Source organism: Zea mays, chromosome 6 (genome assembly GCF_902167145.1).
Source record: "Zea mays cultivar B73 chromosome 6, Zm-B73-REFERENCE-NAM-5.0, whole genome shotgun sequence".
Lineage (NCBI taxonomy): Eukaryota > Viridiplantae > Streptophyta > Magnoliopsida > Poales > Poaceae > Zea > Zea mays.
The window spans coordinates 126121987-126149854 of record NC_050101.1 but is presented as its reverse complement, the minus strand read 5'-3'; the positions used below and the strand labels follow the sequence as shown (position 1 = coordinate 126149854).

General features: G+C 43.2%; 1 protein-coding gene across 4 annotated transcripts; it reads right to left on the bottom strand.

Annotated features, from left to right (window-relative positions):
• Nucleotides 1-239: 239 nt before the first annotated feature.
• LOC100286124 (dynamin-2A) lies at nucleotides 240-9134 on the bottom strand. 4 transcript variants are annotated; one of them, NM_001159012.2, is made up of 22 exons: nucleotides 8769-9005; nucleotides 8593-8643; nucleotides 8367-8487; nucleotides 8150-8254; nucleotides 7709-7770; nucleotides 6837-6954; nucleotides 6416-6752; nucleotides 6108-6255; nucleotides 5905-6006; nucleotides 5706-5825; nucleotides 4904-4987; nucleotides 4678-4805; nucleotides 4148-4232; nucleotides 3858-3996; nucleotides 3450-3526; nucleotides 3248-3304; nucleotides 2896-3034; nucleotides 2652-2806; nucleotides 2344-2457; nucleotides 2199-2266; nucleotides 1394-1566; nucleotides 240-824 (listed from the first exon to the last, which is right to left on the bottom strand). In NM_001159012.2, exons 1-22 carry the CDS (start codon nucleotides 8907-8909, stop codon nucleotides 607-609), a joined length of 2742 nt encoding a protein of 913 aa, NP_001152484.2. In that variant the 5' UTR covers nucleotides 8910-9005; the 3' UTR covers nucleotides 240-606. The 4 variants fall into 4 exon arrangements, 3 of the variants coding, with proteins under 3 accessions (NP_001152484.2, XP_035815542.1, XP_020394620.1); XR_004849978.1 differs by having other exon boundaries at nucleotides 378-824; nucleotides 2344-2544; nucleotides 8769-9134; XM_035959649.1 differs by lacking the exon at nucleotides 5706-5825 and having other exon boundaries at nucleotides 294-824; nucleotides 8769-9132.
• Nucleotides 9135-27868: the final 18734 nt, after the last annotated feature.

The following is a 27868-nucleotide window of genomic DNA, read 5'->3' as shown; positions in this document are numbered from 1 at the left end:
CATTATGGCTTAGTGTGGCATCAGTCATACCTTACTTTAATAACTCTCATATCTTCTACTATAACATCAAAATAAGACGTGGTGTGGTGGATATGTTGTCTCTTATCTAGCAGCAGGTCTTAAGTTCAATTCACAATTCTTGTAGATTTTATTTTTTAAGCCATAACAGGGATGAGGGCAAAACAGAAAATGAAAAAAGACAGAACAGAAAATGACAGACTACCCTTACTACCTTAATAAGTAGTAGAGATAAACCACGACTAAATAAGAATCGTCAGTGGCAACGAACAATATGCGGGGCAGGACAAGATAAATCTTAGTCTGACAGCCGTTGTCCTAGATCGACCAAGTGCGGAAGCAGATCGAATGCCCCAACAAAATCAAAAGGCAGGGACGTCATAAATATACAGAGATAATAAACAGTAGAAACCACGGTTACCTGTATATTTTTCTATAAACAGCTCATCTGAGACGCAGCGACCTGCGAACACAATGTTCACGCAATCACCCGATACTCCATCCACTACACCACAATCTCTAGCAGCCGATCTGGGCGCATGTGCCAGGCAAGAATACATAAATGTTCATGAATACCAATCAGCACGATTAGTATTTTGGCGGTGCTGGTGGCAACCGGTTTGGTGTGCGCCGGCTGCCAGAGTTGGCACCTGAGCTCACGTCCCCGTTCTCATAGCGCCGACTGCGACCGTCAGCACTTTTGGACCTTGATTGACTGTTTGTGCTTCCAGCAACAGGACCATTTGAAGCGGAATCAAAAGCTGACCTCCAGTCCTCACCTGAGCGGGTTGGTGTTCGAGGGCTCTCTGCAAATAATAAATTTGATCTTTACGAAATGTTCCGCATAAGGTGAAAACAGAAATCTACCTTCCGTGTGCACTGCATCCGACCAATTTGCAAAATATACCAAATACTAAATAGGGCAGCCATATACAGGAACATCTAAAGAATCTATTTTGGTATAGCAAATAAGCTAACTGGACTTGGCTTTGGGACATGAGCCTCCTTGGCTCCTTGCAAGGTAGACTTAATGTTGCTTATACTCCCTCCGTCCCATAATATATGGTGTGACCATTTTTTTTGTTCTTGTCCCATAATATAAGGTGTGCTCTCTCTAGACGCACGTGCATGATGCAGTGGCTACACATAGAGAGAATTAAATACATTTATTAGTCTTTGAACCAGAGGTGTTACACCTTATGGACGGAGGGAGTATATACTAACTTTTTAATGTTGTCTAATATAATTACAAGGAAGACTTCTTAATTACAAACAGGACTAATAGAACTGCTTTATCAAGTAATAATCGCCAGCTAATATGTTTGTTTGGCCAGGAATCTTAGTCAATAAACAGATAACGAAAATAGCAGCTTACCGGCTTCAGTGGTGTCATTAGAATAAGAGGAAACAGATGCCCTGTTATCATGGATACTGAGTTGACGAGTAAGTTTTGACAGGAGAGATGATTGTTTTTGGTACTTCTCCCTTCTGCGCTTAGCATTATGGTCCTCTTGAAGCAGCTCTTCAATCTTAGCATTGCTTTGCCCGCTGGTAAAGAAATGATTGAAATACAAAAGCTATTCAAAATGTACTAAAAATAAACATAAGCCATACTGAATATATGGCAACCACAATCGATCAGAAATATAACAAAAGGAGATAATATGCATCTGTATTATAAATTTTACATCATTTCGAAACATTATCCAGATAAAGTGAGGAATTCAGAACGACCATACAGGCTAGAATCCAGATTACTACGTATAGGAGTTAGTATACTAGAATGTTATATGTCAGCTTTATTTCCTTCAATGGCATATTGCAACAATATTTCTTATTCTAACTGAAACGTCAGATTATGAAGCTATATTGCATAAACAATCCGCTAGGTGCTAGTCTCTGGATGAAGAAATATAAAACACATATTCCCTCCACTATATTTTCATTGAGTATTCAAGAATCAAGATACAACTTTGACCACTTGTCATATATAATTATAAAACTAGTATTTATGGAATTACGAAATTACTTTTCAACAAAGGTCTACACATGCCTCTTCTGTTTGCAAACTACAAAGTATCTTAGAAACTGACAGTTGAAGTTTCAAAAGTTGGATTGCATCTTGTTCTGAATGTCTAGTGTTTGAGAACAAAGAAACTATTAATGTACAGAACATCAACCTTATCGAGCTGTATAGCTGGTTAAGCATGTCTTCCTTTGCTTTCTCCACTTGACAAAGCACAATAGCCTAACAAGTACAGACAAACAATAAGAATTTGACACAAATAAAAGGCCATTTAAACTGGTTGACAGACCAATATGAACCTTTGGAACATTTGCTGCCAGACTATTCAAAACAGCCTCGACATAACCACGAACTTCTTGAGACATCCATCTAAGTTCTTCTTCAGGATCAGCAGGTCTACGTGCCATAGTATCCTTTTGAAAAATGTATGGTCAGATGTTAGTTTGTGTATTTTAATGGAAAAATATTTATATTGGCACATCCAAAATATACAAGGGGACCTGAAATTACATGATGATCCTTAATAAATCATGATTTAGTTGAGTAGAGCAAAACGACAAAAGAAAGCTAGAAATGCAATACAATTATGTATTAATCTAGAACTTACTAAAGCGCCATCCGAATTGCTTTGCCTCATTGAACTACCCTCAGTACTTGGACCCTTGAAAGAACCCCCTTTGCTCTGAATAACAGCTTTGATCTTATTTACCCACTCAACCTTGTCGGCCATGCTCTCAGCCTTTAACACAACAGCACTGTGAGCTGCAAAATTTAAAGCAAAGAATTATAAAAAAACAGAAACACAAAGCAAATACAACTCCATAAGCTGTACGATTCAAGGGTATATCAACCTTTGAGGACCGTTTTGTATGCAACCCTATTAGTAATCTTAAATACAAGACTTGAGATTTTTTCTGATCCATTTGCCTTTTTTGAGTCCTTTGAACTTTTAGAAGGCTCTTCCTCCTCTACCTCCTCAAGGTTGCACTCCTGCAAATGAATACAGCTAACAACATAAGCAAGTTGCTAAAGCAGTCCATATCAGTTCTTTACATCAAGACATGTTTTGCCATCAGTATATCTTTCTACGTCCAGAGAACAGGGAAAACTGTTGGAGTGTACTGCAAAGGTTACGTGATCACTATATCATCTGTGACACATGGAATAAATAACGTATATTATGAAGGCAAAGGTTATGCACACCTCAAGAGTGATGACACCACGAAAATGTCTCTCCTCTTGTTTCTTTGTGTACCCAAGCTGGCATAGAAACAACAGATAATGAATAAAACCACACCCACATATCAAACAAGAACCATGAAATACATTTGAAAACCTAAGGGCTTTCACATACATATCAAACAAATCAAGAGTTCAAAAGAAATGTTCTGAAGAACTGATTAACCTTTCCACTCTTCTCATTAAGAACAAACCATCTTTTGCTCCACCCATTAGTTTTTGCGCTTTTCTTTAAAAGGTAACCTGCAGAGGAACAGAAGAATATGCTTATATGTTAACTTCTCAAATCAATCAAAATGTATCGCTACCATGAACACATGCAAAGTGGTTGAAGCAGCTCATCGAGAGAATTCTTGTTATGTTGCCCATGAGCTAATCTAGCAAAATGGGGAACATCTCAAAAAGATTGAAGTTCGCACATGGTACAAGTATGCAGCTAATTTGTGACAAGGAACATTGACGAAAAATGTTTAGCAGAATGTTGGTTTGCACAAGCATAAGTGCATAAGCATAACGTTTAGAATGTATTTCCATGACCAAACTTAGGCACAGTATGGTTTTAGGAGTTTCGTACCTGCAGTAATTTCACCAGCAGGACCAGCAACTTGCAAATTTGATCCCTCTTTTGTGTCTTTATCTTGCTGGCCAGATTTGTCTTTCATTGATTTTAAGCTGCCACCACCTTGCTCAGCATCTGTTTGGGGACTTGAGGCCTACAATAACAGTTTAATCAACCACCAGAGCCAATATGTATACTGTAACTGTAAGCCAAAATGGTCGGCATGAATTATACACCTCTAACCAAAAGATTCTATAGTTTAATATTTATAATCAAATACCACTGCATAGACGCAAAAATCATACCCTCTTAGATGTTGGCTGTTCAGCTTCTTGTGTTTTCTTAGAAGATCGATTTCTCAATTCATCCTCCCGACGCTGTCTTTCCATTCTGTCAATACGAGACAAACGTAAGGCCATGGGTCAGTGTTTAATAATTTCATCATGAAACCAGAAGTTACTGGAGCTGAATAATGGACAGTTTAGTTTACAACAGAACTGCAATTCGGTACATTTCAACATATATAACTTATCTGTTTCATAAATCATGAAAACTCCAACAAAGATAGAAGAGTCACAATCACAACTTTAAGTTGCCTATTTTCTTCAGTGTTTATGTACGATGTGGTTAACTAATAGAGTATCTGTTTGGAAGTTCAGATATGTTTTGCACTGCCTCAGTCTAAAGCCAATTTAATGGTCCAGCAATGCCAGGCTAACAGTGAAAAACAAGGGGACAAATGGAAGCATATAACACTTTTTTTGTCAAGTTACAAGCACACAACAACGCAAATGAACTGTAACTAGAGACAAATTACAGAAACCTGATGACTGACCTTCTTTGTACTAAGCGGATGAAATGTTGGGGAGGAACAAAAGCACGTTCCATATCAACAAGCGCAACGACCATCTTTTTGGCGTCGTTTTTGAAGGTCTCCAATGCATTTGATGCTATTGCAACAACCTTGACCAGACAAAATAAAATTTACACCCCAAAAAGGCCAGAACACACTATCAACAAGCAGAAAGAGGAAAAAATGTGTGAAACAGAAAAGGTGATACCTCACGCTTGAATGGAGGATATCTCCCAAGTCCTGGTGTGGCATTTGCGGAAGCATTGACTATGTCTAACAATACACGATGAACCTAATTGAATGTCAAATTAGTTTCCTGTGGAAAGAGGCAAGATGTGCACTAAAACTATATATATAGTATTACTTCACTATGTATACACACAAAGAACTTCACAACAATATACATAAAACATGACTGACAAAGACAATATCAAAGAGCAAAGAGGGCAGTACATATACTAGCACATAGAAAACACTTGATAGACCAAAACCTAAATGGACATAAAGAACTTCCTCTAGATAAATATGGCATGCACTAGTAGTTATTAGCTAACAGCTGAGGGATATTAGTCATGGTACACAAAATTCAACCTCGATTTTAAAAACTAAAATTAAGTAGGCAAGAGCAAGAAGTAGAACAGGTAAAAAAATACACATCATCCAAATGCATCCGATGACGATGAGAACTAAACTTCAATTTATAAGGTACTCCCTCCGCCCCAAAAAGAGTGCAATTCTAGTGCCAAATCGGGACCTAGAATTTGTCCAGATTCAAACCTTCCTTTTGGGACGGAGGTAGTTTTTATCATTGGGCCTGGAAGAGTGGTCTTAGCAGTGCTGTAGAGCACAATAAAACATTGGGATGAGTGTAGACTACAATAGTTCAAAACGCAGCTAATATTCTTCTTCATTGTTTGTCTCTTGAGGGGTAGGGGAGAACAAAAGTAAATGTGTAGAAGCTAACACATAATTCTGGTGGTTTATTTTCTTACTGATTATTTGGGGCGTACCTCTTCAACACATAGTCGTGATGGCTCCTTTGCCATTTCCAGTACTATTTTTATTAAGGATCTCAACCCTTTCTCTGGAGATATCAAATATGGTTGATAACCATCTGCTTCCAAGACAATCTATTGTGTGGAGAGAAATGTGTTTAATCATGTGCTAACTGCCAACCAGAGCTCAATGTAAAATTGGAAGTGATCATACCCTTTTGACGTTGTTGAGATCGAAATGTCGGTCCAACGGTAGCTGTTTAATTCTGTCTGGAAACTTGCCTTCAAAACTTGCAACAATTTTCCATCCAGATCCCTATTACATTAAAAACAGTAAACTTTGTTACTGACATCATTATCAACTATCTAGGAGGTATAACCACATAACCAAATTTGAAGTGTAAGTTCATTACTAACCTCACCAGATGTTATGTGAGCAAGAAACTTGTCCTCAAATTCTCGGCACAGCTCCAAAGCAACTGCTCGGGTTCCTTCGGCACTTTGTACCATAGATTCTCCCAGCCTTGCCAGTTCATCTTGCACCATTTGAGACTTACCCTGAAGTCTGAAATTGCAGCACAACAAGTGGGTTTCATTTTAGCAAAATATGAATTAACACCATCATAGTGAGAAGAATTTGTGTCCCAATATATAGCGTTTATATCTAAGTATTAGATGGCACATAGCAGATACAATGTTACTGAAGAACAAGACATAATTCTTACCCACTCAATAGGTTAGGAACCCGCACTTTCATTCTTTTACGGATTTGCTTAGCAATTGTGTCAACCAAAGCAATTCTACCAAGCTTATTCTGAGGAGATCCAGTTAAGATGTTTTTCAGGCTTTCAGCTTCAGCTCTCCAGGCTGTTTCTAGTGAGTTTTCAGACCCAACTGATTGTGCTGACGCAATTGCAACAGATTGTCCAATTAGAGCAACCCACTCAATGTCAGGAAGGTTTTTTGGGCCCTTGTTTGACAGTAGGGCCTGAACACAGGCTATAGTTTTTGCATCTCCATTTGCTTGATCAACTTTGCTTATAACACCAACTGTTCTTGTCCCTACAGTTACAGTGAATGAAAATACATCAGTTTCTATAATACAATGGCAATGAAATTACCGTGATATTTTAAGATAAGACAGACCATCTGCATCGATATCCTTGGCCAACCTCAGAGCTCGAGATGATGCAACATCAGCAGCTTGCATTGCGGGTATGACAATGAGCAGTATTGCATCATTGTGCCCAGCATACTCATTGATCTAAAGTAAGAAACAATCAGCACTCCGCTAAAGAGTAAGCAAATTGATGGCCTTAAAAGAACTAGATGTGATCTCCATAAGTACAATGTGTAAGGAAAATTCAAAAACTATAAAATAAAATGAAACAAGCTGCAGAGAAACGAAAGCTATGTTCTAGTGGTCCTAAGATGCGAAAGGGACTCTAGCTGAGTTGGTTAGGTGGTCAGAGTAGCACTTATCAGGTCCTGAGTTCGACTCCCTGTGAGAGATAATTTCGTACTGAGGTTAAAAATCTCCTCACCAGTTCTACACCAAAGCACAACTCTAAGACCCAGCCCTGGCTGTGGTCATTCTCATATGAGCTACGGTGCCGCTGTGTATGGGTAGGACATGGGTCCAATGGTTTTCTTGACTTGCATAAGGACTTCTTAATGCAATACATGGGGCTGTTTTACCCGCGCAGGTCAAGTTTTTTTATTGGTCCCAAGATAAAATGTGTAGCTTGTGTTTCAAGATTCAATGGTCTGATGAAAGTTCATTGTGGATATTATGGTGCAACCAGTTAATCAGCACTCCACCTAATCTCTAAGCATCTATGTCTAGCAAAAATAGTTTAGAAATAATTCAAATACCTACCATGGAATCATCAACAGCTCCAATGGTCTGATGAAAGTTCATTGTGGATATTATGGTGCAACCAGTTAATCAGCACTACACCTAATCTCTAAGCATCTATGTATAGCAAAAATAGTTTAGAAATAATTCAAATACCTACCATGGAATCATCAACAGCTCGCTGGTCTATCCCAGGTAAATCAATCAGCTTTAATGAGGGAGCTGAACAAAAGGCAAGAAAAATACGGTGAGGATTTCATAAAGCAGCACAGCAAATAAAAGCAAACTAACAAAGCATATTTAGTACAGAAATTATGTGTGGGTTCACCAATGTTAGAACATATAAACATGTACCCGTAAATGATTATACTGCTCTACAGGCAACTTGCCAACACAGAGCGTGCAAAACTCACAAGCATACATATCCCAGCTGTTATTTCATCATCGTTCAATTTACGCATATCATTTTTCAACACCTTACACCATCACCAAAAGTATGAGCATATACTCAACACCTTGTTCTGTACGATGCTGGTGAAACGGAAAGAAAAACAGCTGCATAGTTGCTTAAATGGTTATACTACTCGCAGCACAAACAAACCTGTACTGGTCCGCAGTTTGAGGTAAATCTCATCAACACGGCCCCTCCCTGATCCACCAGATGCTCCCCTGCTGAGTCTGTCCTGCAGTGAATGCCGGAGAGCACCTGCAGCACAGCAGAACGAACCAGGAAATTTCAAGGTCAAGATCAGGCTCAGTCCCAAGCTTCCAGAACTCGCTAATAGATGCATGAAGCACGGCCACGAGATCCAACTTACTTGCGGAAACCTGCTGCGACTTGCTGTCGATCTGCAGCACGATGGACTTGCTGCTGAGCCCCGGCTCCCTCTGCAGGTCAACCACTATCGGCGCCCGCGTCGCCCCGTTCTCCCCCGTCGGCTGCACCGCACACCAATACCATCCAAATCCAGTAAAAAACACAGCACGACAAGGGAAAAGGGACGAAAGGGAACTAAGCTGCTCGGCTAGGAGGTAGGAGCTCACCAAGACCGGGTGGCCGATGAGGCTGTTCAGCACGGCCGACTTGCCAGCGCCCTACATGAACAAACGGATCGGAAAAGATCAGATCGGGTCACACGAGCAGTAGTGCGGCACGCTAGCAGCAGGAGCAGATCGCGAGGGGTCTAGTGTGCTGAGAACGGCGGAGGACCGATACTCACGACGTTGCCGAGGGCGACGGCGTTGAGGAAGGTGGTGGGGCGACGCGGCGCGGCGTCGTCGGAGGGGTCGTCGTCGGCGAGGAGTGACGCCGCCTGGCGCATCGACTCGGCGAGCTCCGATAGCTCCTCCATGGCCTCCATGGTCAGTGGTCTCCCCGACGGCGGATCTCGACTGGAGGAGGCAACTGGCGGCGAAGGAGGAGACCCAGACCTGAGCTCTGACGCGGATTTGAAATCTACACGGGGATGGGATGGGAGAGACGTGGGGGGTGATGGATTTGGGCGACACACGAGAGGGACAGACTCACATACAGCGGAGAAGGTGGGACTGGAGGAGGCGAGGAGCACATCAACGGACTCGTTTGCTTGCTTGGCTGCGAAGGTGCACATTTATTTTATTTTTTTGCAATAATTACCATTGTAACTTTAGATTATTGGATCCATATGTCATTGACTCATGTGAATCTTACATGTAAGTGAGATAGCAATAATATATTAATATATGTCTAAAGTTGTAATCTTCTAATGGTATAGATCCAAATTTTCTTTTTTAGACAATTTACTACTAAAAAATATCAGGTTATTTTCTTGATCTTTAAATTATATTTTTTTCTACATAACATTAAATATAAATTTAGTTCTACTACCATTAGTTCTAATATCCAACGGGATAATTTTTATATAAGGGCTAGTTTTGAGAACCCTATTTTCAGAAGGGATTTTCTTTTTTCCAAGAAAAAATTAGTTCATTTTCCCTTGGAAAAATAGAGTTTCCAAACTAGCCCTAAAAATATGATTTTACCTTTATTGAAGATAGATATAATTTGTTGTTAAGTGTAATATATTTCTATGATAATCTAAAGTGCACTATTTTAATATAAACACTTAAATTTGTATTAAAGTTGTAATAAAAATAACGTTGTTATTTTTTTTGAAATATTGTGATCATTCAACTTTAAATCTCTACATTTATAATTTTTTAAATAGTTTGTAGTACATTGTTTTAATATAAATAATGATAGTAATTTTTATTACAAAATTTAATACAAAATAAGTATTTATTAAAATAGTTTACTACAAATTATTATTGAAATATATTACAACAAATTATATGGGCCACCTTTAATAAGGATAAAATCATCTTTTTACATGAAACTTAACACAACTAGAGACAAGACTAATGGTTCGGTAGCCTAGAGCGGTTAATAGACTATACCTAAAATTTTCACCAAAAACTTCAAAATAAAGTCAAATTACCAATTAGACTGTTGTTAGCCGGTTCAACCGCTACCAGGGGCACTTGAACCACTATGAACCAGTTCAACTGCGAGAGTAGATCTAAATCAAGAACAACGCGGATAATAATAAGAGTTTCTTTTAGACACGAGTTCTAGGGACAATCTAGATGAAAATGTTATGGAAGTGAAGCAACTCTACAAAATCCACACGCGCGAAGAATCACACAACTCCTTGCTTGTTAAAGATAAATCACAAAGATGAACACAACAAGAACACAAGATTTATCCCGAGATTCGGCCACACCGCAAATGTGTCCTACTCCCCGTTGAGGAGCCCACGAGGAGCCAGGTCCTTTCTAACCCTAATCCTCCCTTAGCCGACCATGAAGGTCAAGACAGTTCCTTTCTCAAATTAGCTCAAAAAGCAGGTGATACAAACTTCTTAGGGTCGTCCACAAATTCGGAGACTCCTAAACAACCTCACTCATCAAGGAACACTAGGTTCCAAGAGTAACACATTCGCACGAGTTGATGTTTGCAACAAGCTCAAATAAGGGAGAAAAGAGAAGGATAATGGAAACCAAATCGTGGATTCAAGGAACTCAAACCTCACACCAAAATGCTCCTTCAATCAATCGAAGAGCGCGAGATTTGGGGTGTGAGAGAGAATTGGAGCTCTTGTTTGAAGTTTGGTGGGGAGTAAATGTGTTGAGCAGCCAAAGTAAATGAGGGGAGAGAGAGGATAGGATATATATAGGTGGCTCTCTCAAGAGGGTGACTATTGAACTTTCTGCGCAAAATATGGTTGAATGGCACTCCAAAGTTGGTAGAACTGGTTTCAACCGGTTTTGAGCAGAGAGCTTGAAAGGGAAATGTGCCTACCATCCATTTCTACTTGTTTTGGTGATTAAGTGTTCAACACATCATCATGGACTAACTTGTGTAGTATGAGTACGAGCACAAGTCTACTACAATGCAATTTGAAGACATTAAGTCCAAAAGAGCTTAAATGGAGGCCTAAAATGCAACTTGAAGAGAAATGGTAAATTTGTGAGGTTTACACGCTTAAACATGTTGCATATGTTCATTGCAATGTTTCTAGCACTTTTATTTGGTCTCTAACTCTTTTTGTAGAGAAAAGTGCATTTTGGACCTAGCGTAAGCAAAATAGGGAACTAAATCGAATATTTTTGAAAGAGGTAAGTTTTTCTAACTTAGTCCATTGGATTAAGTACTAATAATTTGTGCCTAAGTTGTAGGGAAGCTTCTAAGAAGAGACGAAAAGATTGGAGAACTTAGGCTCAAAAGAGCCTAAGTTGTGTTGGTCTAGGTCTCACCAGATCGGTCCAATGGAGCACCGGACCATGTTCGTGAGGGCCTAGACATAGTCGTTGGACAGCCTGGCACACCGGACCAGGTCCATGTGCACCGGACTGGCTGTACGGCCGAACTCAGTGTTCTCAGGAATTTATTATAAATTTTGCCACACCATGAATAGTGTCGGTCTGGTGGCGCACCGAACCACCTGCCAACGACTAGCTGATGTGGCACCCGGTTCGGTGGTGCAATGGACCGGTCTGGTGCCCGCTAGAACAGGAAACCACCAATCAGGATCCCAGACTCGGGACATGTGGACCTAGTCCGGTGGTGCACCGGGCGATCCGGTGCCCTCGCAGAAAGCTGAATTTTGGCAAGTTTTTCTAAGGAAGGAGCAACGACTATGAGGCCTTTGGAGGCTATAAAAGGACCCCTATGGCGACCTCCTTCAGCACCAAATCTCTCCAAGTGCTATTCAACTCTCTGACACTCTGCCACAACGCCATACAGTAATTCTAGTGAGATCTGAGCTTGTTTTGAAGTTGTTCTTATGATTCTTATTGTTGCACTTTTGTGATCTCCTTTCTAGCGTTGTGTTGCTGCTCTTGTGTGTGTCCTACATCTCCCTTGTGCTATTTGAGTTGTAACTCTGATTTCATGTAAGGCTGCAAGAGACTCCAATTTGTGGAGATTCCTTACGAAAGGGATTCACACTAATAAGGAAGACAGTGGCACTCAAGTTTGATCTACATGATCACTTGAGATGGGTTGAGTGCAAAAAAAATTTCATTGGGACACCACAATGTGGAGTAGGCAATCATTTTAGGCTTGACCGAACCACGGGAAAAATCGCATATGTCTTGTGTTCGTTTACTTTCTTGTGAGTTTCTCTCTTTCTAAGTTCTCTCTATTCACTTGTGATATTGGTCTTAATTTAATTTACATCTTGAAACAACAATCAAGTGAAAAAGGGAACTTTTCTATCTTATTATCGACTCAAACTTGATTTATATTGCACTAACTCTCATTCTAAATCAAGTTTGTGGGTTTTAGTGATTGTTTTGTAGGATCGCCTATTCACCCCCCCTCTAGGTGCTCTCAGAGTTCCACTAGTAAGGGTAGGTTTAACCATCCTAAACCAGAGAGGTTCTCCAACACCAAAACCTCGGTTCGGTTGAATGCGCACAAAATACTCCAATGATTTGGTTTTGAATTAAGCTTTTGGAAAAGAGAAATTTGAGCTTTTGTGCGAACACTGTTACCTTTCTAAATCCCTATTAAATGCATGGTGATTCCTATGACTCAAGAAATGTAAATTTTGAAGCGTCTTCGCTTGGAACCACATGAAAAACACCGCGAGATATGAATTATTTTGCCATTACATGTTCCTTTTCTGTATACCATATTCTTCTATACTTCTCTTGTCTTTGTAATAACTAAGTATATACTAGGAGCAAACTTATTAGACATTTTATTTGTTTTGTCATTTAATCACCAAAACCCTCAAAGAGGTTGATTTCACTTAAACTATCAACTGAAGCTAAATTTGCATTCAGTGTTAAATAATGTATATAGAGAGAGAAAGAGAGTCAAATTAATAACTAAAAACTTTACTAGTGTACTAGTACAATGCCTGTCCATTGCAACAACACATTAATCATATTTTTATCCCTATCTCTACTATATATAAAGCTACAGTTTCTCTGGTTTCTAGTGTTGTCCATTTTGTAAAAAGACCTTATACTTTCTAACTAACCCGCACTCCAAAATCCCAACCAGTGATTAACCCACACTCCATAGACCCAACCAACGAAAAGAAATTGGCTCTTGGGTCGTTGCACGGTGTTGCTTGCCATATCCCCCTTTTCTCCTCCACCCTCCGCCGCCCAACTACGACAGTCCGCTGGTCTGCCCCACCTGAACCCTACTCCACATCGCCTCACCAGTAATCGACTTTGTTCTCTTGGTCTTTGGGCAAACAGTTCATACCCCAAACTCGGATTCCTCTTTCTGATCCTCATATACACATCGCACCGATCGGATTCTATTGGGGTGGGTCCTTGCGCCACTACTGTGTTGGCTCATCTCGATCGCCCGCTTGCTCGACTCAATCGACCGGGGATGGCGGTGGCTAGATCTGCGATGGAGGGCAACAAGGACGATGTGGCCAAGTGTCGTCTCCTCATCAACCTACGATCTGTCCTATCCTCCCCCTGCGTGCCCAAACACGTGACTGAGGTCGACCTGCTCACCTTGTTCCACGAAGTCATTGTCGTTGATGAGGTCATCGTCATCAAGGACAAATTCTCCCAAGGTGTGAATCTTCCTGGCCCCGCATCTAGGCTCACTGCCCTCCCTTCCCCATGCCTGCTCTCGCTTGAAATGCCACACTGTTACCTCCACTGCTTGCTCTAGGTTATCCCACCTTCGGTTTAGCACGGATCGGGCCATGTCTGTTGCGTGGTCCCCATGAGGCGGTCGGGCAGCACTCGAGGTCCTTCTGTCGGCGTCGGCGTGAGGCATCGGGCTCTGTACGCTCACTCTATATAAGGGGCACATAGACTAAGGACTCGCAAGCAGAGCTCAACTGTAGATGTTCAGGCGAGGATGCTCGTATCTCCATGGAGAGGGCATGTGAGCGTTGGCAAAACATCGAGGGTCGGAACTTTGATGCCGACTTTGATGCGGGCGACACCACCATCTCCAGGAAACGCTAGGGTCGATGTCACTATGGCTGGAGTAGGTTGTGCAGCGCCCGCGGATCATCTCCGCATGGTGGCATGGCCATCCAAGTTCGGGTCACACCTACCAGAGAAGTACGACGATATGTCCAACTGCCAAAATTCCTATAGGTCTACGTCACCGCTATCACGGTGACTGTCGAGAATGGCGCCATCATGGTGAGTTACTTCCATGTTGCCTTGACCGGCTAGCCCAGAATTGTCTCATGAATCTCACCCCGAGATCAATCTATTCCTAGGAAGAGCACTGGGTGTGGTTCACTACAAACTTCGCTAGCACTTACAAGCAGCATGGTGTGGAGGCCCACCTCCATGCAGTGAGACAGGAACCTAGGATAATGCTCAGGGAAGTGACAAGAAAAAGAAGAAGAACCATGGTGGTGAGAAGCCGCTGTCCGAGGCTTTGGTCGCTGCTGTTGCGGCTAGGGGGCAGAATGCGCGTGGCAAGTACCCACTCCAGCAGGGTGGCGATAGTGGGTCATGCCCTATTCATCCCACCAACCGCCATAACGCCTCGAAGTGCCTTGAGATACAGAAACTAATGAAGCGCATCAGCGAGCGGCACAAGCAGTGCTCCAAGGATGGCTCACCCCCATGCCGCCAGCCTAGTAAGGAGGAGGCCTACGACAGCGATACTACCGCAGACGAGAGGGAGCTCGAGTATCAATCCCCCGAGCAGGACTTGAAGGACCTACTCACCAGATACTCCGACCGCAGCAATGACGACCATCGCAAGAAGTTGTAAATGATGTATGGCGGAAACTGGGAGCTGGCCACTCAGAGGGATGTGAAGTCCCTTCGCTGGGAGGCGCACTTGGCGACGCTAGGTGCTAAAGGCGGCACCCCATCAAAGGTGGCAGAGCACCATCATCTCCTTTGAGGCATCCGACTACCCCGACAACATGGCAAGGGCCGACGTACTACCGCTCATCAAAAGTTTTAGGTTCTATATTTGACTAACATTTTAGTAGTGTCAACAATTTATTTTAAAAAAACAAATTTAAAAATGAGGAACTCATATTAAGAGTCATCTTCATTCTTAGTCTTTTGGAGAAACTTTTTATAAAGCTCAAAATAGAACTTTGAGGTGTTACACTCCTTTACTTTATGTTCTCTTAGGCAAACCATCATATTTCGATGGTGAAGACTATTCTATGTGGAGTGATAAAATGAGGCATTATCTAACCTCACTCCACGAAAGCATTTAACATATTGTTGAGTTTGGAGCACAGACACCATAGGTGTGTGATAAGGACTACGACTCCGATGGAGCCACGCAAGTGAGGCACTTCAACTCCCAAACCACCACCATACTCCTGGCTTCCTTGTGTAGGGAGGAGTACAACAAGGTGCAAGGGTTGGAGAGTGCCAAAGAAATTTGGGATGTCCTCAAGACGGCACATGAAGGGGACAAAGTTGCCAAGATCACCAAGCGGGAAACAAGTGAGGGTGAACTTGGTCGGTTCGTCCTCAACAAAGGTGACGAGCCATAAGCCATGTACAACCGGCTCAATACCATGGTGAACCAAGTCCGCAACCTCAGGAGCACCATGTGGGATGACCATGAAATTGTCAAGGTTATTCTAAGATATATTATTTTTCGTAATCCCACTCAAGCGCAATTAACACATGATAGTCGCAGGTATGAGCAAATGTCTCCCGAGGAAGTGAATGACAAGTTTATGAGCTTTGAACTTATGGTCAAATACTCCAAACACATTGTCAAGTTGGAGCAAGGCAGCGCCTCCACCCCGAGGCGCAACCCGTTGCATTCAAGGCAACGAAAGAAAAGGAGGAAGAACCCACGCCAACCAAAAGGCTCACAATTGATGCCTCCAAGCTTGACAACGAGGAGATGGATCTTATCATTAAGAGCTTCCAGCAAATCCTCAAGTAATAGAAAGGGAATGAGTACAAACCCCACTCCAAGAGAGTTTGCTACCGACGTGGTAAGTTCGGTTATTTGAGAGCACCTAGAGGGGGGTGAATAGGTGATCCTGTAAAATTCAATACGATATAGCCACAAGCTTGGTTATAAAGATGTTAGTGCAATAGAATCAAGTGTCTATAGAGCGAGTTCTTGCGAATCACAATAATCACAGAGAAAGACAACACAAGAGACATAGTGGTTTTATCCCGTGGTTTGGCCAAGTATAACACTTGCCTACCTCCACGTTGTGGCGTCCCAATGGACGAGGGTTGCACTCAACCCCTTTCAAGTGATCCAATGATCAACTTGAATACCACGGTATTCTTCCTTATAGTTTTCTTCCCGTTTGCGAGGAATCTCCACAAGTTGGAGCCTCTCGCCCTTACAAGATTGATCACAAAGAAAGCACGGAGTAAGGTTGGGAAGAGCAACGCACACTAGAATTAAATCCACACTGCAAACATGCACACAAGTGAGAAGATGAGCACACAAAACACGCGTGGGGAGTTTACAACTCGAAAAGTGCTCCAATCTCAAGAACGATGAACGATTGAGTGAAAGTGAGGACTAGAAGTCTTGGAATGCTTAGAGTGTGCTTGGGTGACTCCTCCATGCGCCTAGAGGTCCCTTTTATAGCCCCAAGGCAGCTAGGAGTCGTTGGAGGCCAACAAGGAAGGCCAAAGTTGCCTTCTGTCGGGTGGTGCACCGGACAGTCTGGTGCACCACCGGAAAGTCACTGTAGCATGTCCGGTGCGGATCTCCTTCCTAATTTGGCGCAGATGACCGTTGCAGCGTCGTGGTAGTTGGCGCACCAGACACTGTCCAGTGCACACCGGACAGTCCGGTGCCCCCTGCTGACCGTTGGCGCGAGCCACGCGTCGCCCGCGGATTGCGCGGCCGACCGTTGCGCTGGCGGCCGTTGGCTCACCGGACAGTCCAGTGCACCACCGGATAGTCCGGTGAATTATAGTCGTACGCCGCCAAATTTTCCCGAGAGCGGCCTGTTCACCGGAGTTCAGCCTGCCGCACCGGACACTGTCCGGTGCACCACCGGACAGTCCGATGTGCCAGACTGAGCAGAGATTTGGCTGCACCGAGCCAAGTCTTTTGGTTCTTTTCTTTTCTCTGTTTCTAGCACTTAGACAACATATATTAGTACTCGAAACAATGTACTAAGTCTAGACACGTACCTTGTTACATGATTTGCACTTCTCTCTTCATTTGGCACATAATAACTCACTCACTATGTGTTGGTCACTTAATCACCAAAATATAATAGAAATGGCCCAAGGGCACATTTCCCTTTCAATCTCTCCCTTTTTGGTGATTTATGCCAACACATCAAAAGGCAATGCAAAACATGTAACATCTATTCAAAATTAAGACCAAATTGTTTTTTATTCTAATTTGGCATATTTGGATCCTTCTTTGCCACCACTTGGTTTGTTTTTGCAAATCAAATTCATTTTCCTATCTCTAAGTCAAACTCACTTGTTTAGGCATAAAGAGAGATACTCCAAGAGTTACAATGATCAAGGTCCAAAAACTCCCCCTTTTCCCCATAATCATAAATTTTCCCCCACAGGAGGCCAAATTTTGCAATAAGAGTAAAATCAAAAGTTCTAACTCTACTATTTTCAAAATTTCTCAAGTGGTAGCTGATCCATTTGCTTTGGTCTTAATTTCTCCTCTTTGGCATTAAGCACCAAAACGGGATCATTAGTGGCCCTCGAACCCCATTGCCTCACCAAAAATGTCAATTAAGAGCAAAAAGGCAATAGGAGCTTAAGAATGAACTTGGAGGTGAGTACACTAATACCGGAGTGCAGTGGAAGTCTTTGCATGGTCCAAGATCACCTTTCCATTTCAATTCACCTTTGAGACTACATCAAGTAAACTCAAGCACAAATGTTAGTCTCAAAGGGTCAAGTTGTAGCACTTCTCCCCCTAATTATGTGCATCATTCACACATGGACTTGTGAGGTCCGGGGATCCCTTGCACAACTTGAGCACCATAAATAAACAACAAGTCTCATAAATACACGAGGTAACATGATCAAAGACATAAAACACATGTATGCTATAAATCAAACCAAGTTACGCGAATCTAAGACATTTATCTCACTTCGCAGCCTGCAAAAGGTTTTCTCATCTAAAGGCTTGGTAAAGATATCGGCTAGCTGGTTCTCGGTGCTAATATAGAACACTTCGATATCTCCCTTTTGCTGGTGGTCTCTCAAAAAGTGATGATGTATGTCTATGTGCTTAGTGTGGTTGTGTTCAACAGGATTATCCGCCATGCGGATTGCACTCTCATTGTCACATATGAGTGAGACTTTGCTCAGATTGTAGCCAAAGTCCCGAAGGGTTTGCCTCATCCAAAGTAGTTGCACGCAACACTGTCCTGCGGCAACATACTCGACCTCAGCGGTGGATAGGGCAATGGAGGTTTGTTTCTTAGAACTCCAAGACACCAGGGACCTTCCTAGGAATTGGCACGTCCCTGATGTACTCTTCCTACCAACCTTGCATCCAGCATAATCGGAGTCTGAATATCCAATCAAGTCAAAAGTAGACCCCTTTGGATACCATATACCGAAGCAAGGCGTAGCGACTAAATATCTATAAATCCACTTAACGGTCACAAGGTGACATTCCCTTTGATCGGATTGAAATCTAGCACACATGCATACGCTAAGCATAATATCCGGTCTACTAGCACATAAATAAAGTAATGACCCTATCATAGACCGGTATGCCTTTTGATCAATGGACTTACCTCCTTTGTTGAGGTCGACATGTCCGTCGGTTCCCATCGGTGTCTTTGCGAGCTTGGCGTCCTTCATCCCAAACCGCTTGAGAAGATCTTGAGTGTACTTCGTTTGGGAGATGAAGGTGCCGTCCTTGAGTTGCTTCACTTGGAACCCAAGGAAGTGGTTCAACTCGCCCATCATCGACATCTCAAATTTTTGAGTCATCACCTTGCTAAACTCTTCACAAGACTTTTGATTAGTAGAACCAAATATTATGTCATCGACATAAATTTGGCACACAAAAAGGTCACCGTCACAAGTCTTAGTGAAAAGAGTGGGATCGTCTTTCCCAACCTTGAAAGCATTAGCAATTAAGAAACCTCTAAGGCATTCATACCATGCTCTTGGGGCTTGCTTAAGTCTAAAGAGCGCCTTAGAGAGCTTAAAAACGTGGTCGGGATACCTGTCATCCTCAAAGCCAGGGGGTTGTTCCACGTACACTTCCTCCTTGATTGGCCCGTTGAGGAAAGCGCTCTTCACATCCATTTGAAATAACCTGAAAGAATGGTGAGCGGCATAGGCTAATAGAATGTGAATAGACTCTAGCCTAGCCACAGGAGCAAAAGTCTCCTCGAAATTCAAACTCGTGACTTGGGCATAACCTTTTGCCACAAGTCGAGCCTTGTTTCTTGTCACCACCCCATGCTTGTCTTGCTTATTGCAGAACACCCACTTGGTTCCCACAACGTTTTGCTTTGGACGTGGCACCAGGCTCCAAACTTCGTTTCTCTTAAAGTTGTTGAGCTCCTCCTTGAAAGGGAAATCTGTCCTTGGGCCATTTCTAAGTATTTTGGTGATTTAGTGTCCAACACAAGTGCCTAAGTGTTAAATGGTGGACAAAGTACAAATCAAGTATAAAGGTGTGTTTCTAAGACTTAGTATATTGTTTTGAAGACTAACGTATTATGTCTAAGTGATGGAAACAGGAAAAATCAAGTTGGAATTAAAGATGGCTTTGTTCTGCCGAAGTCAGCTCAGTCTGGGTGCACGGACTGTCCGGTGGTGCACCGGACAGTGTCCGGTGCGCCAGGCTGACTCAGGCGAACTTGCTGCTCTCGGAAAATCGTCGGCAACGTACGGCTATAATTCACCGGACTGTCCGGTGAGCCAACAGTCGGCCGGGCCAACGGTCGGCCGCGAAATCCGCGCGTGATGCGTGGCAAGAGCCAACGGCTAGAAGGGGGTGAAAGGGAAATGTGCCCTTGGGCCATTTCTAAGTATTTTGGTGATTGAGTGCCAACACAAGTGCTTTTGTATTAATCTATGCAAAGTGGTGGACAAAGTGCAAATCATGTCAAAAGGTATGTTTCTAGACTTAGTACGTTGTTTTATGGACTAATGTATTGTGTCTAAGTGCTGGAAACAGGAAAAATCGAGTTGGAGAAGAGATGGCTAAAGTTCAGCCGAGGTCAGCGCAGTCTGGGTGCACTGGACTGTCCGGTGGTGCACCGGACAGTGTCCGGTGCGCCAGGCTGGCTCAGGCGAACCTGCTGCTCTCGGGAAGAAATTAACGGCGTTCGGCTATAATTCACCGGACTGTCCGGTGTGCACCGGACAGTGTCCGGTGAGCCAACGGTCGCCGGGCCAACGGTCGGCCACTTAATCCGGGGGCGACGCGTGGCCGAGCTAACGGCTAGAAGGGGGCACCGGACTGTCCGATGCGCCAACGGCTCCCAGGCGCCAACGATCGGCTTCGCCAATTAAGGAAAGAGATCCGCACCGGACTGTCCGGTGCGCCAGGCGACAGAAGGCAGGAATTGCCTTCCCGGATTGCTCTCAACGACTCCTAGTTGCCTTGGGGCTATAAAAGGGACCCCTAGGCGCATGGAGGAGATATCCAAGCATTTCTTGAGCACTCTTGATCACTCACACTCCATTCTTGCGCACTTGTTCGACATTCGTAGTGATTTGAGCTCCGTTCTAGTGAGAAACTCGTGATAGTCTCTTGAGCTCAAGTCTGGGTCTTGTGTGTGCGTATTTGCTGTGATCTTTGTGTCTTGTGTGAGTTGCTCATCCCTTCCTTACTCCGTGCTTCTTTGTGAACATCAAAAGTGTAAGGGCGAGAGGCTCCAAGTTGTGGAGATTCCTCGCGAACGGGATAAAGAAAAGCAAGCAAAACACCGTGGTATTCAAGTGGGTCTTTGGACCGCTTGAGAGGGGTTGATTGCAACCCTCGTCCGTTGGGACGCCACAACGTGGAATAGGCAAGCGTTGGTCTTGGCCGAACCACGGGATAACCACCGTGCCATCTCTGTGATTGATCTCTTGTGGTTATTGTGTTTTGTTGAGACTCCTCTCCAGCCACTTGGCGATTATTGTGCTAACGTTTAACCAAGTTTTTGTGGCTTAAGTTTTAAGTTTCACAGGATCACCTATTCACCCCCTCTAGGTGCTCTCAATTGGTATCAGAGTCGTTCTCTTCAAGAAAGGGACTAACCGCCCGAAGAGATGGATCCTAAGGGCAAGGGGATTGTGATCAATGACAAGGAGAAGGAGTCATTCGCCAACGAGCCCAAGGATGACAAGCCTACCGACTCGGGCTCGGGTCACAAACGCAAAGATGGGAAGAAGAAGAAGACAAGACGCATCAAGGAGATCGTCTACTACGACGACAGCGATGAGTCCACTTCTTCCCAAAAGGACAACGACGACAACAACTACGAGAGAAGGAAACCGGTTAATTCGAACTTCTCTTTTGACTACTCTCGTATTCCGCAAAGTACAAATGCTGATTTGCTCTCCATTCCACTTGGCAAACCTCCACACTTTGATGGAGAGGACTACGGATTTTGGAGTCACAAAATGCGTAGTCACCTATTCTCTCTCCATCCAAGCATATGGGAGATTGTGGAAAGTGGAATGAAATTTGATAGCTCGGATAGTCCTATGTTTATAAATGAACAGATTCATAGAAATGCACAAGCTACTACTGTGTTGTTAGCCTCTTTGTGCAGGGACGAGTACCATAAGGTGAGCAGCTTGGACAATGCCAAGCAGATCTGGGACACCCTCAAGATCTCTCATGAGGGGAACGACGTCACCTTACTCACCAAGATGGAGTTGGTGGAGGGCGAGCTTGGAAGATTCACGATGATAAGGGGCGAGGAGCCAACCCAAACATACAACCGACTTAAGACCCTTATCAACAAAATAAGGAGCTACGGAAGCACGCGATGGACGGACCACGACGTCGTCCGCCTAATGCTAAGGTCCTTTACTGTACTTGATCCACATTTGGTGAACAATATTCGTGAAAATCCTAGGTACACCAAGATGTCGCCCGAAGAGGTCCTTGGAAAATTCGTAAGCGGGTGAATGATGATCAAGGAGGCGAGATACGTGGACGACGCGTTGAACGGTCCAATCCATGAGCCTCAACCCATTGCTCTCAAGGCAACGAGGAGCAAGGAGGCGCTACCTAGCAAGGTGGCGCAAGTTGAGGCGGCCGGGCTCAATGATGAAGAGACGGCCCTCATCATCAAGCGCTTCAAGACGGCGCTAAAGGGTCGCAAGGGGCAGCCAAGCAAGACCAAGACAAAGGGGAAGCGCTCATGCTTCAAATGTGGTAAGGTTGGTCATTTTATCGCTAACTGTCCCAACAATAATAGTGACCAGGAAGAAGGGAACAAGAGGGAGAAGAAGAAGAATTATAAGAAGGCAAAAGGCGAGGCACATCTTGGCAAGGAGTGGGACTCGGATTGTTCGTCGTCCGACTCCGACAACGAAGGACTCGCCGCCACTGCCTTCAACAAGTCATCCCTCTTCCCCAACGAGCATCACACTTGCCTCATGGCAAGGGAAAAGAAGGTAAGCGCTCGTAACACTAGTACTTATGCTTCTTCAAGTGAGGATGAGTCTAGTGACGATGAAATAGATTACTCTAGTTTGTTCAAGGGATTGGATAGAACTAAAGTAGATAAGATTAATGAATTGATTGATGCCTTGAATGAAAAGGATAGACTCTTAGAAAAACAAGAGGACCTTTTATATGAAGAACATGACAAATTTGTAGAGGCACAAAAATCTTATGCTTTAGAAGTTAAAAGAAATGAAATGCTTTCTTGTGAACTATCTTCTTGCCATGAGACAATTTCTAGCTTAAGGAGCATGAATGATGGTTTGAATGCTAAGTTAGAAATAGTCAGTAAATCTAACTCTTGTGTAGAACATGTTATGATTTGCAAGAGGTGTAAAGATTTTGACATTGATGCATGTAGTGAACACCTAGCTTCAATTTCCAAATTGAATGATGAATTGGATAGTCTTAATGCCCAACTTAAGACTAGCAAGAATGAATTTGACAAGCTAAAATTTGCAAGGGATGCCTACACGATTGGTAGACACCCCTCAATTAAGGATGGACTTGGCTTCAAGAGGGAAGCCAAGGACTTAACAAGCCATAAGGCTCCCATCTCCGCCAAGGAGAAAGGGAAGGCTCCTATGGCTAGTAGTGCTAAAAAGAACCATGCTTTTATGTATCATGATAGGAGAAATACTAGAAATGACAATAGAAGTTATGATTCACATGCTTATGATTCACATGCTTATGATTCACATGTTATGTTTGCTTCTAGTTCTTCCTATATGCATGGTAGAGATGTGTTTAGGAGATACTTTGTTCATATGCCTAGGAGAAGTGTTAATGTTCCTAGGAAAGTTAATGAACCCTCTACAATATATCATGCTTTAAATGCTTCCTTTGCTATTTGTAGAAAGGATAGGAAGATAGTTGCTAGAAAATTAGGGGCAAAATGCAAGGGAGACAAAACTTGCATTTGGGTCCCTAAGGATATTTGTGCTAACCTTGTAGGACCCAACATGAGTTGGGTACCTAAGACCCAAGCCTAAAATTGCCTTGCAGGTTTATGCATCCGGGGGTTCAAGCTGGATTATCGACAGCGGATGCACGAACCATATGACGGGGGAGAAGAAAATGTTCACCTCCTACGTCAAAAACAAGGATTCCCAAGATTCAATAATATTCGGTGATGGGAATCAAGGCAAGGTAAAAGGATTAGGTAAAATTGCTATTTCATCCGAGCACTCTATATCTAATGTGTTTCTAGTTGAGTCTCTTGGATATAATTTGCTATCTGTTAGTCAATTATGCAATATGGGATATAACTGTTTATTCACTATTGTAGATGTGTCTGTCTTTAGAAGAAGTGATGGTTCATTAGCCTTTAAGGGTATATTAGACGGCAAACTTTACTTAGTTGATTTTGCAAAAGAAGAGGTCGGTCTAGATGCATGCTTAATTGCTAAGACTAGCATGGGCTGGCTGTGGCATCGCCGCTTAGCACATGTGGGGATGAAGAACCTTCACAAGCTTCTAAAGGGAGAACACGTGATAGGACTAACAAATGTTACCTTCGAAAAAGATAGACCTTGTGCAGCTTGTCAAGCAGGTAAACAAGTGGGAGGAGCGCATCACAGCAAGAATGTGATGACCACATCAAGACCCCTGGAGCTGCTACATATGGACCTCTTCGGACCCGTCGCCTATCTAAGCATAGGAGGAAGTAAGTATGGTCTAGTTATTGTTGATGACTTTTCCCGCTTCACTTGGGTGTTCTTTTTGCAGGATAAGTCTGAAACCCAAGGTACCCTCAAGCGCTTCCTAAGGAGAGCTCAAAACGAGTTTGAGCTCAAGGTGAAGAAGATAAGGAGCGACAATGGGTCCGAATTCAAGAACCTTCAAGTGGAGGAGTACCTTGAGGAGGAAGGGATCAAGCACGAGTTCTCCGCTCCCTACACACCACAGCAAAATGGTGTGGTAGAGAGGAAGAACAGGACGCTTATAGACATGGCGAGGACGATGCTTGGAGAGTTCAAGACCCCCGAGCGCTTTTGGTCAGAAGCCGTGAACACGGCTTGCCACGCCATCAATAGGGTCTACCTTCATCGCCTCCTCAAGAAGACGTCGTATGAGCTGCTAACTAGTAACAAACCCAATGTGTCTTATTTTCGTGTATTTGGGAGCAAATGTTATATTCTTGTGAAGAAAGGTAGAACTTCTAAATTTGCTCCCAAAGCTGTAGAAGGGTTTTTATTAGGTTATGACTCAAATACAAAGGCGTATAGAGTCTTCAACAAATCATCGGGTTTGGTTGAAGTCTCTAGCGACGTTGTATTTGATGAGACTAATGGCTCTCCAAGAGAGCAAGTTGTTGATCTTGATGATGTAGATGAAGAAGACGTTCCAACGGCCGCTATGCGCACCATGGCGATTGGCGATGTGCGACCACAGGAACATTTGGAGCAAGATCAACCTTCTTCCTCAACAATGGTGCAACCCCCAACCCAAGATGACAAACAGGTACCTCAAGTGGAGGCGCATGATCAAGGGGGAGCACAGGATGTTCAAGTTGAAGAGGAAGAAGCACCTCAGGCACCTCCAACCCAAGTTCGAGCGACGATTCAAAGGAATCATCCCGTCGACCAAATTTTGGGTGATATTAACAAGGGAGTAACTACTCGCTCTAGATTGGTGAATTTTTGTGAGCATTACTCTTTTGTCTCTTCTATTGAGCCTTTCAGGGTAGAAGAGGCCTTGCTAGATCCGGACTGGGTGTTGGCCATGCAAGAGGAGCTCAACAACTTCAAGAGGAATGAAGTTTGGACACTGGTGCCTCGTCCTAAGCAAAATGTTGTGGGAACCAAGTGGGTGTTCCGCAACAAACAAGACGAGCACGGGGTGGTGACAAGGAACAAGGCTCGACTTGTGGCAAAAGGTTATGCCCAAGTCGCAGGTTTGGACTTTGAGGAGACTTTTGCTCCTGTGGCTAGGCTAGAGTCCATTCGTATTTTGCTAGCATATGCCGCTCACCATTCTTTCAGGTTGTTCCAAATGGATGTGAAGAGCGCTTTCCTCAATGGGCCAATCAAGGAGGAGGTGTACGTGGAGCAACCCCCTAGCTTCGAGGATGAACAGTACCCCGACCACGTGTGTAAGCTCTCTAAGGCGCTCTATGGACTTAAGCAAGCCCCAAGAGCATGGTATGAATGCCTTAGAAACTTTTTAATTGCTAATGCTTTCAAGGTTGGGAAAGCCGATCCAACTCTTTTCACTAAGACTTGCGATGGTGATCTCTTTGTGTGCCAAATTTATGTCGATGACATAATATTTGGTTCTACTAACCAAAAGTCTTGTGAAGAGTTTAGCAGGGTAATGACGCAGAAATTCGAGATGTCAATGATGGGAGAGTTGAACTACTTCCTTGGATTCCAAGTGAAGCAACTCAAGGATGACACCTTCATCTCTCAAACAAAGTACACGCAAGACTTGCTAAAGTGGTTTGGGATGAAGGACGCCAAGCCCGCAAAGACGCCGATGGGAACCGACGGACACACCGACCTCAACAAAGGAGGTAAGTCTGTTGATCAAAAAGCATACCGGTCAATGATATGATCATTGCTTTATTTATGTGCAAGTAGACCGGATATTATGCTTAGCGTATGCATGTGTGCTAGATTTCAATCCGATCCAAGGGAGTGTCACTTAGTGGCCGTGAAGCGAATTCTTAGATATTTAGTCGCTACGCGTTGCTTCGGGATCTGGTATCCAAAGGGGTCTAACTTTGACTTGATTGGATATTCAGATTCCGACTATGCTGGATGTAAGGTCGATAGGAAAAGTACATCGGGGACATGCCAATTCTTAGGAAGGTCCCTGGTGTCATGGAATTCTAAGAAACAAACTTCCGTTGCCCTATCCACCGCTGAGGCCGAGTACGTTGCCGCAGGACAGTGTTGCGCACAACTACTTTGGATGAGACAAACCCTCCGGGACTTTGGCTACAATCTGAGCAAAGTCCCACTCCTATGTGATAATGAGAGTGCTATTCGAATAGCGGAAAATCCTGTTGAGCACAGCCGCACAAAGCACATTGACATCCGGCATCACTTTTTGAGAGACCACCAGCAAAAGGGAGATATCAAAGTGTTTCATGTTAGCACCGAGAACCAGCTAGCCGATATCTTTACCAAGCCTTTAGATGAGAAGACCTTTTGCAGGCTGCGTAGTGAGCTAAATGTTCTAGATTCGCGGAACTTGGATTGATTTATAGCATACATGTATTTATGCCTTTGATCATGTTCCTTATGCACTTTGTTGCTTACTTGTGGTGCTCAAGTTGTACAAACACTCCCTGGACCTCACAAGTCCTTTTTGCAAGTGATGCACATATTTAGGGGGAGCTGTGCTACAACTTGACCCTTTGAGACTAACCGTGTGCTTGAGTTTGCTTGTTTTAGTCTCAAAGAAGGTTTGAAAGGGAAAAGGTGGACTTGGACCATGAAAGACTTCCACTGCACTCCGATGAGAGGGTAACTTATTCCAAGTTCATCTCACGTACTCTTATTGCCTTTGTATTCTTATTGAAGATTTTGGTGAGGCAATGGGGTTCTAGGGCCAAGATTGATCCCGTTTTGGTGCTTAATGCCAAAGGGGGAGAAAATAAAGGCCAAAGCAATATATGGATCAGCTACCACTTGAGAGTTCTTGAAAATAGTAGAATAGAGCTTTTGGTTTGTCAAAACTCTTTTATTGTCTCTCTTGTCAAAAGTTGGCTTCTTGTGGGGAGAAGTGTTGATTATGGGAAAAAGGGGAGTTTTTGAAATCTTGAATCAATTTCTCTTGGAATGACTCTCTTTATGTCTTAACATGTGTGTTTGACTTAGAGATAGAAATTTGAGTTTGATTTGCAAAAACAAACCAAGTGGTGGCAAAGAGTGATCCATATATGCCAAATATGAATCAAAACAATTTTGAGTTCTCATTTGCATTGATATTGCACTTGTTTTAGTTGCTTTATGTTGTGTTGGCATAAATCACCAAAAAGGGGGGAGATTGAAAGGGAAATGTGCCCTTGGGCCATTTCTAAGTATTTTGGTGATTGAGTGCCAACACAAGTGCTTTTGTATTAATCTATGCAAAGTGGTGGACAAAGTGCAAATCATGTCAAAAGGTATGTTTCTAGACTTAGTACATTGTTTTATGGACTAATGTATTGTGTCTAAGTGCTGGAAACAGGAAAAATCGAGTTGGAGAAGAGATGGC

Excerpts from the sequence above, each read along its gene's own strand:
- LOC100286124 (NM_001159012.2), bottom strand. The coding sequence starts at position 8,909 with ATGGAGGCCATGGAGGAGCTATCGGAGCTCGCCGAGTCGATGCGCCAG. Across the intron at positions 6,753-6,836 it reads CAAGGATATCGATGCAGATG|GGACAAGAACAGTTGGTGTT; the intron begins GTCTGTCTTATC and ends CTGTAACTGTAG. Across the intron at positions 2,267-2,343 it reads TGGCAGCAAATGTTCCAAAG|GCTATTGTGCTTTGTCAAGT; the intron begins GTTCATATTGGT and ends TGTACTTGTTAG.